The following is a 19,547-nucleotide window of genomic DNA, read 5'->3' as shown; positions in this document are numbered from 1 at the left end:
GCTTGCCTGCTTAAATCTGTAATGATCAATCTTGCATGTGCACAGGCCAGGCACCTCATTGTGGCAGCAAGAGAAAGGTAGAGGGCCACGTCATTTAACTAGACCTGCTGCATGCAGCAGGTGCAGAATAAATGGATCTACACTATCTTTTCTGCACAACTGTTTAGATACATTCCTAATCCGTCTGTTCTTGAGGTAGGCTGTAGCCACAACTCTCTCCTGGTTACTCTTCCTGTTCTGGAAATGGGGACAACAAAGGAGAAGGCACTACCTATTCCATTTCAGTCAAAGTCAACAGGAGCTTAACACATATATGGGACAGCTTTAAAAATAAGTCATACAAAGATTACCAGCAGTGACACAAATATAGCTGAGCTTGCCCTGGGTAAAGGCATGGTCTAAAACTCTTGCTATTCCTTCCAAAATAATTATCTTCTGCAAGGCGTCAGCACGTGAGTAACCAGTCCACATACACAAATGAGGGCCCTCAAATTCTCTAGGGTCAGAAAAATAAAGCTGGAAGGGCGAGTTATGAATTGTCCTGAGGATGCGCACACAGTCCACAAAACTCAAGCAGAAGTCCTAGCTTTCCGATATTATAGCCCTGAAGATTTCAGTTGGACCTCTTGTAAAAAGTATTTCCCTACATGCTAAGTAGGATGTCTTCCATTAATACAACTGAACTTTCAAAGATAAATAATTTAGAGAAAGCATTAGTGCTCAAAATGTGATTAAACACATGCATGAGCCCCCTGCGTATGCACAAGCAAATTTCCTCGCAGTTGTGTTTTACTTCTCTTCAACCACATATGACAGAAATAACACTTATAAAATTATAATGACTTTAAAAGAGAGTAAGTATCTCATATGACACAATGGGAAAAGTTAGGGTCCTGGGTACTGCTGCTCATATGTGAACTAAGATACTGCTAGGAGTATTAAAGAAAATACCTGACTTCTTATTGGCTAGTTTGTATGTAACTCCCCCCTCACCCCCTTAAGTTTTGGAAAAATATGAGAGAGAGGAATTTGTTATCCTTAGAAGCTACCTAACTTCTTCTGAGTTTTAGTAGAGGTTATGAAAAACCAAGCTAGCAAAGCAGCTTCTCAAAAATAATCTTTAGAAGGGCCCACCAATGGGGAATTTCCCCCAAGTTTAAAAAAATAAACAAGAAAAAGCCTTTGAATTCTCTCAGAGGCTTCAGCTTTCTTGTTAGCTCACTGATTGGTAGCTATGTCTATACGTGCCCCTGCTCAAACACAATCATTTTCTTGGTGAGTCTGTGACCATTCCCTTACCAATGCTGTTCCAATATAATTCCTTAAAAAAGGAACCATTAACACCTGCTTGCAAGCAAGCAACTGTTCTCAATACAAAGCAAGAAGGGTCCATATGGAGTACCTAATGATGCATCCTATAGCTACTGAAAATAAGAAGTGTAATGAGAACTAATCTTAGCTTTCACTGCTGCATTGCAGGGGCAGCAATGGAGGCTAATTTCAGCCAGCTAGAATCCTTAATGAACAAAAAGCCAGAAGAGTGGAGGTATTTTTAGGATAATTTATTAGAAATATGAACAATTTTTAGATGTACCAAATGTGGTCATAAGCAGCAATTTAAACCCGTTTTAATAAATGTTTTAAATTGTATTTACCTCCACGCTTTTTGGGAGCTTCAGGTTTCATTTTAACGGTATTTCTGCTTCTAAATTCAGGCCCTTTAAAATCATCTTTGTCTTCATTCAGCACTGGCTCAGGCTGTACAACCACTGTACCTAGAATAATTCCATTTAGAAATTGGAAACCATTACACATCCAAATGAAGTGCAAGAGTCTTGTTTAAATAAATGCCAACATAGTATCTTTAAAAAAAAGTGCAATTTGTTGACAGTTTCAAATGCACAGGTGTTCACAGCACAAAAAATTAAACACCACACACTTCAAACTATGTCCATTTTGTGACTGTAGGACAAAAGCCAAAGACTGAACAGGCTATGAGGAGCAAGTTGTATGCTCTCTGCCCTGATGGGATATGTGCAGAAGTGGATTATCATACTGCTGGGAATTTTTCAGTACAGGAATTTGCAGTGCAATGCTGCAACTAAAGAGCTTGGGTTAGGTCACTTAAACCTAGTAGAAGCCTAAAAGTAACTACTCTTCTCTCTCTCTTCCCCCTTCTACCCAGTTTCCCTCATGTTAATTTATTTCAGCATGTAATAAATAAAAGAACAACAGAACAAAACCTTTTTTCACCCTAGTAAAATTCAGAAAATCACTTTTTATTTAAACAAAGAACAGTAATAATCAAAATTATGTGAATTAAAAAACATCTTTCCTACTTAGAGCTTAGCTTTAATACTTTTGGTGTGAGGACACTGGAAATAATCCAACATTCTGAAAAAAGTAATTTTCAAGTGACTGTTTTAATGACTGCTACTCATGGAGTAAACAGTAGCAGTACCTCCAATGTTTCCTGTAACTTTCAGAGGTAAGAAATGGAGAAGATTAATCAAAATCACCGTATAGTTAAGAAGAACAGGATGTAGGCTTATAGTAACAACTATTTAAAAGGATGCTTAAAAATAGATCTAATAATTAAATTTTTCCCCCCACATTCAGTTTTACTTCTGTTGATCTATTTCTCAATAACCTCCAAAAACAGAACAGTAAAATAAGTAAGACTTGCAAGTGACAGAGCTTGAGACTTCTACCCAAGAACAGAAGTATTTTCTCTGCTATATGGTGGTTTTGTACACATGGCCATAGACATCTGAAATTAAGCCATCAGCACATCCTGGTATATCCACGTATTACAGTATGCTGGGTTCAAAATGAAAGGTGCTTGGAAACAGGACTTCCTCTTCTAAGTGTTGGTGCAGGGGTAGGGCAGGGGGGTGTGCATGCGTATGTGAATGTGTATGTTTATACATAAAAGCCAACAGGACCTATGAGAGGTATTTTACTAATACTTGCGCATTCTAATTAAATATTTACGCTGCATCATAATCTTCGCTAATTTGCTGAATTCAGATACAAAGAAAGACGTGAACTACCTTTAGGCAAGCTTTTCATATCAACATCATTTTCTGAGTTTTCATTTGAATTATCTTCATTTACAGTCTCATCTAAGATTTGTTCATCATCTGATCCGACATATTTTGTTACAATTGTAGGTTTCCTGCATAGACAGAAAAAAACCCATGCTGTGACAAATAGTACATACTGTGACACAGGTAAGCCTTGCACTTTGCAAGGAGAATACCATGCTAATTGGGGAAACCTCTATTTTAATTCATTTAAAACGCAAGGGGGGATGCTCTGAGTTATTATAGTAAGTAAGCTGTATAGTAATTTTCTTATTAGGACAAGGAACTCTTCTCTCCTATGCGAAATAAAAAGATATACTAAGAAAGGATTTTTGTTTCACATTATTTGCTGTATGATTTTTTGGTCATATCAGTGTTCCACATGCTTTTAAAAAGGTATACAGGAAGTCACATTTTTATAAATACAAAAAAAAGCCAGAATGAAACCCAAGTGGATGTCTACTCAGAAACGTTATACATGGTTCCAAGTTTAAGAGGCAGCCCAAAGAGAACACACAGATATTAGCAAATGACAAAAAGCAGCTTGGCAGAAGAGACATTTGCAATGAAATAAAGGAAATGCAGAAAGAAATTAAAAAGCTGACTGTTGAATATAGAGATCAGTCTCCAGAACTTCATACAAAAGTAACTCAGAAGTAACACCTTAACATGAAGGAATACACTATGTCAGGGCAGGAAAAAAATGGGCGTAATTTCAATAATTTTCAGTAATACCTAGTAGTACCTAGGTATTACTGAAGGTAATAAAGACTACTTATGTCAGTGCAGGATGCTGTTTTTCTCAGTATCAGGCACAGTGTGGTAAGTGTATGAGGGACACTACATTTAATGATAGACAGGAAGCAAAAACAAAACTCCCAAAATTATATAAACAAAAAAGTTTGTCAGGAGACTGCATTCAGAAGATGAGGGAGAAATTAAAGTCAAATACGAAACCACACTTGCAAATTCAGAATCAAGCCAAATACAAAAAGGGAGAATGAAGAATGTTATTTAATTCCAGCAGATATGATACAATAAACAAACTTGGATAAATATGAGACTGAAAAGAGATATATACCGCTTCAGAGCACTAAGAAGAAAGATGTTCAAATTGTGCACTTAGAAGAGCTCACCTATCTACACAGCATATTAGGATAATAAAAAAAAAATCATGAAGGAAAAAATCATGAAGGACATAACCTGAATGAGCATTAGCTGAGAGTAAAAAATGAGGAGTTCTATTAGAATAAGCCTGCTGTTATTTAGGTCACATATAATTTGTCTTCTTCAAACTGTAAATAGTTAACTCCATACTTTTTTTACATCAAAGAGCAAAAAGGGATTATGCAGAGATGCAGCAAATGGCAGCTGCTGCACAGGACAACTTATTAGCACATTTTGATTCTACAGTCTCTTAATTAGGTACATAAAGCTTTTTTTCTGTATGCCTTAGCTTATGTTTTTGGGAGAATCCCATGTGTTGAAAGAGCAAGAGTAAAGTAATTGTATAAGCACCTTTGTCCTGAAGAGCCTGAAGCTGCAGGATAATCTTGTCATCTCGTTATAAATTAAAAAAATTAACTTTATGATCTTAGCTTCTTGACCCTGAAAGACTATTGGAATTGTAAATGTGCTATAAGGCATTTGTTTTACCAGAACTCTGTTAACTTAGTGGACCTAAACTGGTATACACCAAAAGCATCTGGCATAGTACAAAGACTTGGCAATACTTTCACATGATTGAAAGTAATTTATTTCCTTTTATTTTCCAAACCAACCTTTTTGAACGTGATGATCCTAAGGATTTCGTTCTTTCTGAAGAGCTGCTGCCCTAAAAACAAGAAAAGAAAGTCACCGCATTATGACCATGACACCTGTCAACAAAACAAGCTTCTTACATTAACTCAAACACCACTGAAACATCTCAGAAGTCACCGGCTCTTACAAAATAAAATAAATCAACAGAAGCATTAATAAAAAGTGACACAATTTCAATAGTCAAGCCAGTTCAGTTAACCAAAACCCATAGATTTAGTTTAAGCAGACTTAAGACTCCAAGGAGTCGTAATTCCTTTACAAACATGTTTTAAAATAGGTGTAACCGAACTCTAAGTCACTAATCTAATGCTCACAAACCTCACTAACCATATATCTTGAGAGAAATTAAGAGAGAGTGCTGTTGTAAATTGAGACATTCAGAGAAAGACACTGCACATCTCAAGCACTCTCTCCATGAAACTGAGGAAATTTTGCCCTTGCAATTGTCAGCTCCCACCAACGTGCTGCAAGTTCTCAGCTTTCTGGAGCAGGGAAAAGAACAGGTCAGATCAATGACCATTCTGAATCACAAACAGGTCTGGGGCCTCTAAGTCTGTGCATCTTCACCGCAACGTTAACTCTTCCACGATTAATGCACAGAAGAATGGTCTAACTCACCTCACAGTGTAAAACGACACTGAGCACACACACCTGTCTCCGTACTGCTGCACATTTTCACTTTTTATACAAGTCACTGGGATTCCTCACAGCACCTCAGTGCTGCAGTAGCTTACACAGCCCTATGAGCATCTATTGTTATCTGAGTAATATGGTGTGAGCGTAAACAAGGGAGACCAATTCTTTTAAGCAAAAATTAAATAGGAGTCTGTTTACAAACAATCCAAAGAACAGAATTAAGGAGAAAAATATTAACTGAATTTCTTTAAAAAGAAGTCACTTTGCAATACACTCGGTCTGAATAAATTAACAACACTGTGTTTCCTAGCAAAAACGCAACTGCACGCTTTAGGTAAGCATAAATTAATTCTCTGAAGTGCATTAGAGACATTTTACCCAGGAATTATTGTACATCAGAAAAAACAGTAAAATCATCCAAGTAAACTTGTGTATTTCAATAATTTAAAGATGGGGATGAGGGAGAAGCAAGATGGCTTGCATATGCCTAAATCACATTATCATTCAGAATTTCAAATTTACTTTTAAATTTATTTTATAGTATTTTACAACTAAAGTTTCTACTCAGCAGACAGAGTATTTTCTGCATATGGTTCTGACAACATTCTTTAAGCATTTATTGTAAACAGCAACCAAGTGAACTCTGTTTCCTACACACCATACATTCTGTACTAGTCACACAACTAAAATTCAAAAGCATTTTTATTCTTACCTCTTCTCTGTTGTTCTCCATTGATGTTGGACTACTCTCAGGTTCTCTACTTTCACCTACAGAGAGAAAGGAAAGGAATCCACTGAAATGCAAGAAATATTAGCAGTTCTTCACATTGCATCTCATAGTGTTGTTTATATTTCATCAGCGTGAATAAAGATGACTGTGTAACTTCCACAGAACTTTGCACAACAGCAAAACACAGCTGACTGCATGGCATAAATTTCATAGAAACCATACAGGAATTATTTTCAGGTTTTTAAGTTGCTGCTGGGCTGAAAGAGAGCCTTCCCATTGTTGAAGAAATGAGAGTGCAACTGTATATGCAAGGATAATAGAGTCGGTGTATTTTTTTTTTTAAACTCTAAGAAGTTACGTATTTTTCTTACACGTTTTGACATTAAAAACACCATCTTAAGTCTAGAATCATGGAACTGCACACAAAAATCAGTGTATGATAGAGAATTCTCATTTCTTGATCTTAGTACCTGTGGAATATAAAACCTAAAGACAGGTAACTTACGACTATCTGTTCCATCCACCAGTCCTGGTGATGGAGGGGAGTTTCTAGTTCAGTGGTTTAATGATACTCATACAAAGTTGCTCAAAAACATAGTAATAGCACTATTTTAATAGATGCACTACTAAGAAACATGCAAGTATAGTGATAGTGTAATTACAGGATGAGTATCATTACCATTTGTGACAATAGCATAAGACTGCTGGCCTTGCAACTTACTATTTCCTGATCCTTTACTCTTGGGGAAAAAATAAAACTATAGTATTTTATGTTAAATAAATAAATAGAAAATTTCATGCTGAGTATTTGACTTTGGCTAAAATGTCGCCAAACAATTTAGCCTAAATTATCCGGCCATTTCTGCATGCAAAGCTGGAGAGGGGAATCAAAACAGATAAACAAAGCTTCTGCCCCCGCCCCCTTTAAATACATAAAATCTCCTGTATGGAATATTAGTGGCTTTCCCCCATTTTGAGGGGAGAACCTGAAATCTGGCAGAAGGGTTCCATTTCCTTTGGAGATGGGACCCTGCGTCACTTCTACTTTTGACCAGTTTTGCCCAAGTACTAAATCTATTGAAGATAACACAGTTTGTATATGCTTAGTACAGGTTTCTTCAATTCTGGTAGATAAAGTCTGCAGATTCTGCCTTCTGACTGCCCGTGCGCTGTTCCCAAAAGCAACTGAACATGCTCCCTCATCTCAGCTTCTACATGTGAGCGGACTGTACATGCGCCATCCCCACATTATGACCGAGCATGCTGCATCCCCTCCCAGCTCCTAGCGCTGACCAAACTGCACATGCTCCATCCACTCCAGGGCTAGGGGAGCACAGGATTTCCCCTGTGACTGTTGCTCCAGGGCTGGTCACTTGAAACAAGAGCAGGAAGTCAGTCTCTCCTACGCTCTCAGTGATCCTCCTGCTGGCACCCACGCAATGTAGATGGAGACATCCGATTCGAATGCAGAGAGGATAAAGAAACATTATTAAGGCTGTAAAATCAAGTGCTCAAAAATTAAGAAAAGCCAGAATCAGGGTCATATCAGTGTAATTTCACTTATCACTCCTACAACCTAAGCATTACAGTACAGTTAACTCCACAGCAGTGCACAAGATCAAGTGCTCAACGGGCAACTGTTTCATATTTCAATTGACCTGTGTTCAATTGACCTGTGTGTGTGGCAATGACATGCTCCAGCTTCCTTGAGCCACAGCTAACCATCTTCATCATCATCATCACCTCTCTCCATACAAGACTCCAGTTAATAATTTATATATCCTCCAAATTCTGGAACACAATGAGATCCCTGACTATGAACAACTGATTTTGCCCTAATCTTGTCCAGTATTTACACTGAATAAGCATTCTGTGGTAAAAAAATATATACATACATATATATCGTGTAGTTCCTAGAGACATTAAAATTATGCACAGAAAGCTGGGAGGGGAAGTAACTCTGCACAGTTAATTCTGGCATTTCCTAATATTTAATTCTTGACTTTTCAACTTTAATAAGTTCTCTTTTTAAAGAATAAAATCTCAAAAACAACACTGAAGCATGTCTGCTATTAATTAGTCAGCGTACCTCTGTCTCAAAGTAAATTTGTATTTTGAGGCAAGTAGCCAAATTCTACTTCATAACCACAGTGGATAAAGGGAAAAGATTTCTTTCAAAACAGTATACTCCACAGCTAAATCTCACTTGGAAATACGTACATCTCCATCAGTTTAATTTATTCTTCTGTTTACGAAATTATTCGTGGGATACTTTCTCCAATGTTAACATTTAATCGGACGTTGACACAAGGCAGATAGCACCACATGGCAGTAGACTCTCAAGATGAAATACTGAATGAAAAGCTGCACACACAGGTTCATTACTTGTGACAACAGTTTGAAAATAAACTCCATAGCACAGCCAATACACTCTCATTCTCCTGCACCCTATCATTTCAGCACAATTTTTAGCTCATGGAACAGCAGAGTCTGAAAAGTTGTGTACCTGTACCCAGTCCCAGTTAAATTTGGAAACAAACTGTACTTGGTACTGTTATGAAATAGTTTCACTTTTTTTTAATGACTGTAACCAAAATAAAACATTTACAATTTGTTACTGATTTCCAACTTGTAAGTAAAAATTTCTAACACCAAATTTGACATATTATAGCACTGGTTTTTTTGTTTTCTAACGTTTCCAGATTAAATGTAGAAATAGTTTTTAAGTAATTATGGAAGCATAACCTTAAGAACTTCTTCCTCAACTACATGGACCACAGAAGCTTTACTTCAGCAGAAGAAATAAAATACTGCCCTTAAACCTTGAGGAAAACTGAACATGGAACCCCTACCACAGCAACCACGTGCATGTTTGCCTTCTCATATTTCCCAGAAGGTAGAATACACCACCAGTATCAGCTCTATTCACACTGAGAAAACATTCATAACTGAACGAAATATTGCATCAAAGGCTAGACATATTTATCAAGATACCGCCACTTGATTAAATCACATTAGGACTTGGCATAATTGCCCCAGTGAAGTGTGATATAATGAAATCACAACACAAAGCTATTTGACTTCAAAATCACATGTATGTTCAAACTGAAAACAAAAATGTCTTTTTACCTATGGTTTTGTTTTTAGATGATGCTGGAGGAGAATTTGCGTCCTCAGATTCTTCCGATGAGTGAGCCAAGAAGTCATGGAGTTTCTGCACCAATGTATTCAACTTGCTTTCACTGTCAAAATACAAGTAAAATTTCAAGTTACCTACAGATCTCACACTAGTCCAGCAAGCCTGAAAGAAGAGATGGTAAGTCCCGATTAATACATACCTATAGGAGAAACACAATTATTGCACAAACATTTGGTTCCACAAGGGGAATATCAAAGAAAATTAAAAAAAGATGTAGTTTTATTAAACATTGTGTTTAAAAAAAAAAAGCAAACACATAGGTGCAGCCTTTTTGACAAAGCACTAAGGACGTGTTAACGGAAACAATAAATATATTTTAAACTGTTTTAAGCTAGACAAACATGACTTAAAAATTCAAAAAAATCTGAGTGGCAATGCTACTATGACATGAACATAGTGGAAAAACTAAGATTCTACTTTGTAAAAAGAATCTAAGGAGGTACGAAGCTGAACAGGTAAAAAAAATAAAATCTTGAATTAATTATTTAAAAAATAATAACCTCTGGGGATATAAAGCTCTACAAATAATATACGTATTTTTTTAATCTACAATGTAAATAACAGGTCCATTGAGTGTGACGGATCTACATGCTTACATAAACCTTATAATAAATCAACCTCACACATTTACACACACACACGCTGTATCCTATATTAGTTCTGCCGAAAACCAACCAGGTACGATCAGATCATGCCATGATCTTTGTGTACCAGTATTCATAATTAATTTATACAGTGTACTACCCTGGGAATTTTCACTAGGCAGTTTCAGACACCAGGAACCGGTAGCCATGTATCTCTACTCAATGCAGTAAAAAGGCCCCGCTTTTCCCCTATGTTTCTGTTAAACATGTACACCTCCTCATGATGAACACTTTATTGCCTCACATTTCATGTTACTTATTTCAGACTCTTTTTTTCCACCTGCAGTTTCTACAATTTCCCAAGACAAGTGTGTTTTTCTAACTGCAAGTACCAGACCAGGGCCAAGGGCAGCCATCCCCCAGACCACCGCTATCAGAAGTCACCACTCTCAGCTGCTTGTCTCTGCTTCCCTCCCAGCCGCTATCAGTTCTCCGAAATCTGCCAGCCGATATGTCTGAGTCATCATACCTTATCTGCTATTAGATACGGCTTCCCAAACTGCTGAGCTGCACTATCTTCTTCATAAGTTAACCCAGTTAAAGGATAGAGGCTTCTCTTCACTGTTTTCTAATCTCCTCGTTATTTCCAAAACAGTCTTCTGATAGTAAGAGGAAATAAGATTTTCTGTCCCCGTTCTACAGTTTGTAGGATCTTTTGAATATTTATCAGAAACTCAATCCTCTCACCTTTAGCATCTCTACTGTTTTTCTGAACACATCAATAAATTTATTAACTCCTGACTCTCAAATTAACTACTACTGCTAAGGAAAATCACCCGCTTCATAAAAAATAAACATGCAGGTGAGAGATCCCTTGAGCAACGTGTAGAGGGCATCATCATATTAATTCAAATAACTACTTAAAACAGTGAAAAGTAACTGTACAACAGCATTAATCATCCATCTTAAAAAAAAATGTTTAAAATGATTTTCTGAAGGACTCAAAACAAAATTGCCTTTTGTCATGAGAAGATTTTTGTGAACGAGGACAGTTTTCTTTGGAGACTGTAATTTTGGACTATATACCATCAATCACTCGAGCAACTCTGAAAGACAGTAACAAAGCCTGGGTTATTCTCAACTGCATCTTAAAATTGGTCTCTCAGTCTGTCTAAAAGTCTTCAGCTCTAACTACCAGATGCACACTGCTACACAACTGCCAGTCCTGGAACCTGTGCTTCCCTTCTTGTCACAGATGGAGGGCACACCTGGAAAACACTGCAGAAGATGACAGTGGTACGCACACGTCAGCTTTAAGAGACTGCATGCTCTTTAGAAAGGAGCTTAAATGATGATTTGTTCACATTAAGTTTAAAAAAATGAAATAGTTGCTCAGGATTATTTGATAGTAGAAGCGTGTAAAGAAATTTTATTTCCTTTCTAGGTGAAGAATTAATGCATATAAAGAAAGGCCACACAAAGTTAGTCCTTGGTACTAATAAAAAAAGCACGTGGAATTTAGTTTATAAAGCATCTGCTCTTTTAGTTTATAACTAACTTGTTTTGGTAATAACATCTTAGAAAATAAAATGGGAACTATAGCCAAGTTATATTACTTTTCTCAACATAAAACACTCAGAACACTGTGCATGCATCTTTGTGACCAACAATTTGGAACATGATCAGCAGCCAGCTATTGTCTCTTATCCTAACTAGCCTACAAGCATTGTTTTCCGAGCAAAAGCATTCATGCTGACACACAAGAAAATCTAAGAACTAATACTAAAGAGCCTCCTCAGCTTGCTTTTCTCCTAGATTATTCAGCATTTTGTACCATAAGCCTGTATTAGTAGTAATAGGTCAAATTTAAGCAAAGGCCTTACACTTAATATACTTCAACACAAAGAAATCATGATTTAGGGCAATGCTTTTGCACAAAATCCTTATTCCTTGTAATGTATTGTCATAAATTGACTCAACAGATTCATCCCAACAGTTAAAACAGGTACAAAAAAAATACACAGGAGCCTAAAAAATTCAAAGCATCTCAGGAGCACTAAGGGAAGCAGTCTCCCTCTACCGTGAACCAACTGTGCCTACGCTATTTCCTAGAGCTTCCAGGCTCACATGTAAAGAAACAGCTTCACCACCAGTCTAGAGCTATCTCAACACCGCTCAGCCTAATTAGAACAGCAACGAAAGGAGAGGTGTCCTACTATTATTGGTTTGGCCATGAACCTGATTTGTGACCTTGAGAAGTTATCGTGCAAGAGCACAATTTCTTACTAAAGCTCAGAGCGAGTGCTGTAAGCTTAACCAGCGCAGGCCTGGCCCTCAGTGTGAGAACAAAGTCTGCATCAGGCAAACCATGCAGGAGGCTAAATGATGTTCCAAATGAGCAGAAAAGCAGAGAAGAAAAAGGAAGTGGGGGCATGGGGTAGAGGTGGAAGTGTGGTATCCTCATCAAGCTAGCCAAGACACACCACACCTGATTCCATCTGGCTGTCACCCACCATCCCCCTGCACTTACCCCGTAAGAAAACTTGTCATTGCATTTGTTTTCTGTCTGCTCTCCTCAGGCACCCTGAAAGCAGAGGTGGGGAATGCCCCATCTACCATCAAGATCTAGAAGAACATTTTAAAACTATTTTCCTTTCACCAAATGAATTCCCCATTCTTCCACAGCATCCCACCAACTTTTAGCCTAAGTGCTGCTCATCTGAATTTCAGATGGCTCTGGCAGTCAGCGGTACAGGAGCGCTTCCCAGCTTTGTATCTATCTCAGTTTGTTTACAAATACGTCTTGCAGATTTCTTCCTTTGAGAGTTCTCAACTGCCTTAAACTCAGCACTTGTCTGAAATCTTTGTTCACACCTTAAAAGTAGTTCAAGGGCACAAGTTTTTTAATCCATCTTTACAGTTGCTTCATGTGAAATCCCAATTATTTCCACTTTGGAAGCTGAAAAGAAACACTGCAGAGCAACGACTATTAAGCGGACAAAACTAAACAATCCTTAAAAAATACAGAAAATTAAAACCAGATGTTCTTTTAAACCCCTGAACTGCAGACTAGCATCCTCTCCTTCAAACAGTACCGTATGTGAATGACAACTACACAACCCACAGCAGAAGTCTGCATGTTTTAATTAAGACAATGGCAAGAGTAAAGGCGAAACAGACTGCGTGTGTTAGGACACAGGAAGGTTTGGTGCTGCTGACTCAACGCAACTGAAGGCACTTCTGATGTCAAGTGCTAGCAGAGATGCACCCAATGCTCTCAAAGAGACCAGAACCCATTTTTCCTAACCTTTCCTATTTCTAAGGCATTACTAACAGAATCATCTTTAAAAATATCTGCTTTACCATAAAGAAAGATGAAATTGATGCATTTAGTTAAACATCCAGTTCCAAAACTGTTAGGAGGCATTCCTTTCCCCCCCAAAAAAGTGTCATTTGCTGTGCTACTGCCTAAGTCTGAATGTAATCAGGCCACTATTCTGTCACCTGCAGACCTTCATAAAAGACTTTCCTGAAGGAAACGAGAGGTGTTAGACTTGCCCCAACACCACAATTACAGTTAAAAGGGCAGAGCCTGTACAGTAGTTTCATACAAAAACGCATCAACATTGTGGCTGAATACACAGGAATGAAATGGCTCAAAACTCCTGGAGCAGAAAGATGATAAAAATCTACAAAAGAAGCTGCTCCCTAATCAGAAAAGGAGTGAACACACCTGAAGTGCCATAAAAAAAAGCCTACTTCTCTCAGAGAAAATACATAACCAGAAAATAAAACAGCCTATTGTTGTATCACTTGAACACGAGCATGTGTTTTACAAGGGCAGGGCCATAAAGCACTATTATCTTTTACTGGGTTTTGTGGTTTTGTTTTTAAACTCGGCAATGGTTTTCCAAGAGCAAAGCAAAATGATATAGTATAGCTTAAATCAGATGACTATTCTGCAAAATACTCGTACCAATACACCAGTCACACCAAAACAAGTGCAGCTTCACAACCAGGGTTCTCGCAGTGTGTTCGGGCTGACATGACCCAGCCCCACTGCCCAAGGACACAAACCCTCAGCACCCGTCCACAAACGCCTGGCGCCACACTCACTTCTCTCCTTCCCCCTCCACTGCAGCACAACAATTGGTGTGATCCACGCGCTGAAACCAATCCAAATTAGAAGTAACTGTTCCTTCTGCTGAATTCATTTCCCTAATCACTGCTCATTGTACAAATGTCTCTGCAAGCGCAGGTGACTGAGATTTATGAACTTCAGTGGCAGCAATACCTGAACTTGAGCTATCGTGCTAGGCTAGAGCTGGTCAGGTAAGGGAGACTAAGGAGCAGAGCAACCTCTAGGCTGGGAGGGAGCTCTGGAGATCAGCTAGCCCCACACCCTGCCAGCAGGCTGCCCACACACACGTCCAGCCGGGCTCTGGACACCTCCAGACGGAAACTCCACCACCTCTCGACAACCAATTCCAGCGTTTGGCCTTTCTCACAGCAAACGAGTTCTCCTGCGGTCAGACAGAACCGCACCACGCTGCACTTACTGGATCGAACACAGCCAGGAGATACCTGAACACTGCAGCTCTGACTGAAAGCAGATGCAGTCACCAGCACTTCACTGAACTCGCAGCTTCTATTCTTAAGGCTTCATTAACGCAGGTTCCCTCTTATTTGGGTTAGAACTGACTCTGATCCACAGGGGCTTAATCAAGTGATACCTAGCAGAGTTCAAGACACTTGATGATCTGGATGAAATAACTCTGGAGTGTCAGCACAGCACAACAGGCTCAGACAAGTAAACAGAATTAGTTCTCTCCAGACACACAAGGGGAATGGTTCGAAGTCGCTAAGAGACCCTTTATCACATTCAAGGAAAATTACACGATTTCTTTTTCTTTAGACGGTACCCAAACAACCGTAACATGATTTGGCTGAGTTACCACACTTCGGTGAAAAGTGAAGTTTTTTTTTTTTTAAATATACACACACACCTCTTTTGTTAGTGGGCTTGACTGCTATATGGAAGTCTGTAACTTCCATGGTAAAATAGTCTGCAAACTTAAAACCACTGACTGAAGTCAACCCTTTGAAAACCTAAATATTGTGTTTTCATCTTTATGAGACAAAAATCATGGCAAACTGAGTATCTTCATACATTAATTCAGGAAAGGAAGCTGAAGCTATCACGTACTTAGCCTGCAAGACAAAGTACTCCTAAAAAAGTGGAAGTATGTTTCATTTAAAGGAAAAGAAGGGCTCCATCCCATGACATCACGTGCCTCTAATTCTAAAATTGCCTTCTCCTTTGTTTCATTTGTCTTCCATTTTCTGGAATTTGTCAAAGACTCTCAATGAGACCTTATTCATTACAAACTATAAGAAATAAAGCGTGTTCCTTAAAGTCTTCCAGACACTCCCCATCGGGTTTGTTATCAGGTTTTAAGGGTTATAATATTCCTGAAGCTCAAGTTTTTTATTTTCCAAGATAACAGTCATCTCAGTTTGCCGCACTAACAATGCTGAATTTATTGCCAAAGTTTTTGTTTCGCTTTACATGACCGATGTATCCACCCACCAAGACTTCTACTGTTGGATGTGTTGAGACAAATTCCTACAACTGTACTGCTTTCAGACAAATAAACTGCCTAAACAGCACTGAAGTTGGCACTTGGCAACAACCTGGGAAATCAAGGTCTTGATTTTCAGTTTCACTCCTTTTCTTTAAAAATAATAATAATTAAAAAACAACATCAATCAATCCATCATCCATCTTGCATGACAACTGCCTGGGGCTAGTTGTTGTAACTAATTATGACAGCTTAGTACACTTTCTTTAGTAAATTAGAGAGCTTTACCTACCATCTCTGAAAGTCAATATAAAACCTTCTATTATATTCGCCGCTGACTTTTTGTCAATTTCATCTTTTCCCTCCTGACTCACCACTAGAACAACTTGCAGTGACCTATCCATGAACCAGTTCGTACTTCCAAACCACCTATGGGCACAAACTCCAGTGATACGAAACATGATTACCTGAGGTTCAGCACTATCCCTAGGCCTCCCTGTTTATACAAGACATATCTGGAGATCCCATCTAGAAACATCATTTGTCATAGGCATTTGTTTTTATGGAGAACACAACACGTTAGTATTATTTTATGTTTTGACATTTTCTTTTGGCGGGTTACACACAAGCAAAAAGCACCAACTCTTCCTTCTGGCAGAGGTCGCGAGTGCACGTGGAATCTTATACTCGTCTGCAATGAAAATGGGAATTTCAAGTTACAAAAGTGTCAAGGTATCCCTGTATCACAGTAAATTATTCCACAAAAAATGAAGGTACCTTCAGTCAACCCCTATAGAGACCATGAGATAAAGTTCACAAAACCCTAAGAGACGGGGCTATACTGAAACAGAAACAACACAGCCACTGCAGGAAGATTCTCCCTGAGAGGGATTTCACTTCAGCAGTGTGAACGCATTGGCTCAGGGGCATCTAGGAGAGAAGATGACAGCCAGCCTAACGTTTTGATTCTTGAAGAGCAAAGGATCTCCTTACGCCCAGCTCACAGGGCTGTGTAGAAGACTGCTAACTTCCACTGTACCTTCAGAGAACGTGGATGATTACTCTGGACTTATTTCCTGTTAGATTACTACGGCATTAAATAGCACACCTCATACAACCCTGTAGTGACTGGCATTCAGGACAAAGACATTCAAGGGACTCAAAAACTTAAAACCATACTGCAAGTTGGAAAGTCTGACGCATAAAAAGTTGACATGAAGTTTATTTTACCAGCTTATTACTTGGTATCACTACGCTGCCTCCTCGATAGTCCAAGCGAGTAAGATCCAAAATTTCTTCTTTTTCTGTTGTTGTGCTTAGACAGTATGATCTACAAAATGGTAGGAACAGGTCAGGTCACTATGACAAAAATTCCTCCACTCTTAAAAAAAAAATGATCAAGTTTTATATACAACTTTGGTCCAAATTATCTTCATTGACGTTTACAGAAGCAGGAATTTTTATGTTTCTTAGTCAGTCACTCCAGTTTTCATCATGTTTTTCAGCATTCCAAACTTCTCATTTGGATGCAGAAGATTCCTAGGTTCTTAAAATTAAATAAGGTTATTCCCTGTGTCGCTTGAATCGCACTTGAATGCTCCAGAATCAGTGAACTGGTATAGAACAATTACTTTCCTTTTAAACAGGAAAAGTCTATCTTCCAGAAGTAATGGGAGATTTTTGAAACTCTACTGCCTGCATATCCTCTAAACAATTCCACCAACAATCCCCTAGCTGTGTTTCTGCACACTTCTTAAACAAGCAGATACCAGAAGCTGAAATGAACATGCACGGATACAGCGCAGGTTGACAGCAATACAGCAGCTGCCAGGCCAACAGGTCTCGCTGGAAATGGGAGCAAAGTGTGTGCGCGTGTGCGAGGTCTTGCTAGAAATGGGAGCAAAGAAGTATGTGTGTGCATCTGTGTGTGTCTGCGTGTGAACAAAAGGCAGGGAGAGCACTTTTGCTTCTCCATCAAGACATTACCACATCAAGGACTCATTCATGGTGCTTTTCTTTTCCCTCTCATTCTCTCCAACTCCAGTATTATTAGAACTTGAATTGACATAATAAGAAAAAGCCCTTGCAATGTGTTCATCAGCTTACAAATCCTATGGCACCCGACAACATCGTGCCTACTTCCTAACACAGAACTGTTCTTACACAGTAAAAACAAACTCTTCAAGATGAGCTCCGTGTGGGATAAGGATTACCAAAAACATTTGGACTGACTGAAAACTGAGTTCATGAACAGGAAAAAAAACCTCTGGAGCACCAAAAAATATGATGCCATACTACTACTGAACAGTTTGTCACAGGGCCCGCTTACTACATGGGACAGATTCAATCTCAAATCTACCTTGTACATACTTTTTGTTCTTTGAGGATACAAATGAAACTCTGCAACAATCCCATTTACCTTTCTGTCTGCACGTAATCTGAAAAATTGAGTGGAAAAGATATGAGCTTCTGTATCCTCTTAATTCCACTGAAGCATAAAATAAAGCAGCCTCTTGGCATTCATGCCAGTTACTGTGCTAATGACAATTTAAGAGCATGGAAAGAGTTAAGTACAAAACATTCATGATGTAGACCAGGAACAAGAGGTTGATAAAAAAGGAAGACAAAACAGAATATGGGAAAACGGGAAAAAAAAACAACAGCCATGATAAAATAAAAAGCAGGGAGGTCCAAATGGAAGAGTGTTTTTCAGAACATGCAATACTAATTATGACTGTAAAGCAGTCAATAAATATAAGTAGGCAAGTTCTTTCTGCTACAGAGAAATCAAACTCTACCCTTGATTTTCAAGGCTTGGAGATAAAGCAAGCAAAATCCGTCAACTAGTATTTCAGTCTACACATAAAATAATTGATCCAACACAAAACCGGTTTAAGCTGTCAAAGTACTTTAAGAACATGGGGTAAAGAGAGGAGTAATAAAGAGAGGGAGAGATGGGCAATCCCTGTCTTATAAAATGAAGAAAACATGCCGAACAAACTTAGCTGTTGGGAAGTCATGCACCAAATAACACGTATTTGTAATGCTTATGAATTGCACCTAGCATGTGATCAACATCAGTAACGGTGACGATCGTCTTGTAAACGTTTTCTGTTAATTACACATATATAATTTCCTCTGAAGTTGTAAGGCTTTAATACCAAGTTGTACCCAAGAGTAAAGAACTACCATCCCCCTAAGTTTTGGCTGAAACTAAATGGTGGTTGTGAACTGCTCAGGTCTGAGACGGGTGAAGATATACAAATACACACAGAGGGGAAAGTTTACCCGAGTTTCAGTACCTAGGATGTGTGATACTCACGCTAACGTTATCATATCGAAGAAACACGCAGCATTTGCGAGGGCCCAGCGGTGACCCCCCTTGTTTACACACCTCCTCAGGCGCTTTGCACACTTGCGTGCGACTGACAGCACCGAGCAGAGACCCCTGAGAGACATGGATAAACCGAAACCATACAAAGCCAACTCCGTTCACGCTTTAACATGGCGTCTCTTTTTTAACAGGGGCTTGGGCAGCTGCTGTACTTTATGCAGCCCCTCGTCAACGGTGGCTCGGGACGTTTGTTTAGTGTGGGGAGCTTATTTATTTTGGGGAGGCCCCGGGAGGGGGAAAACACCTCGGGTGGGACACGCCTCGGGGGGGACACACCTTGAGGGGGAAGCACCTCGGGGATGGAGGGAGGCGTGTGAGGGAGTACCCCACGCCAGCCCTGCCCCCGGGGGGCCGCTCCCCGGGGCGCACCCCTCCGCCGCCGCGGCCTGAGGGGCCGCTAAGTGGTGCCGCCGTCCCCTCCCCCGGACCCCCGCCGCCATCCCCTCCCCCTGCCCGGCCTCCGCCAGCCCCGGGTCGGGCCGGGCCGAGCGCAGCCCCGCCCCAGGCGGGCCGAG

The 19,547-nt window shown here is 39.3% G+C and overlaps 1 protein-coding gene and 1 long non-coding RNA gene across 6 annotated transcripts in view; both read right to left on the bottom strand.

Annotated features, from left to right (window-relative positions):
- Positions 1-19,547, bottom strand: part of ATRX (ATRX chromatin remodeler) — an 86,120-nt gene that overhangs the window by 66,136 nt on the left and 437 nt on the right. For 2 of the 5 annotated variants that reach the window (XM_083797059.1, XM_083797060.1), the window contains exons 2-6: positions 9,403-9,515; positions 6,256-6,311; positions 4,868-4,920; positions 3,054-3,178; positions 1,656-1,775 (exon numbers count right to left, since the gene is read on the bottom strand). In XM_083797059.1, the coding sequence (XP_083653185.1) occupies positions 1,656-1,775; positions 3,054-3,178; positions 4,868-4,920; positions 6,256-6,311; positions 9,403-9,515 (467 nt within the window). Of the gene's footprint in view, positions 1-1,655; positions 1,776-3,053; positions 3,179-4,867; positions 4,921-6,255; positions 6,312-7,566; positions 7,699-9,402; positions 9,516-19,547 lie in introns of those variants that run through there. The other 3 variants (XM_083797061.1, XM_083797062.1, XM_083797063.1) reach the window with 3 other exon arrangements.
- On the bottom strand, positions 11,997-19,468 carry LOC310880774. Its single transcript, XR_014571913.1, has 2 exons — positions 16,869-19,468; positions 11,997-16,329 (listed from the first exon to the last, which is right to left on the bottom strand). It is a non-coding gene; the product is annotated as an uncharacterized lncRNA (long non-coding RNA).

Source organism: Anser anser (assembly GCF_964211835.1).
Source record: "Anser anser genome assembly, chromosome: 13".
Lineage (NCBI taxonomy): Eukaryota > Metazoa > Chordata > Aves > Anseriformes > Anatidae > Anser > Anser anser.
The sequence above is the reverse complement of the archived record's forward strand: the minus strand, read 5'-3'. Positions and strand labels throughout refer to the sequence as shown.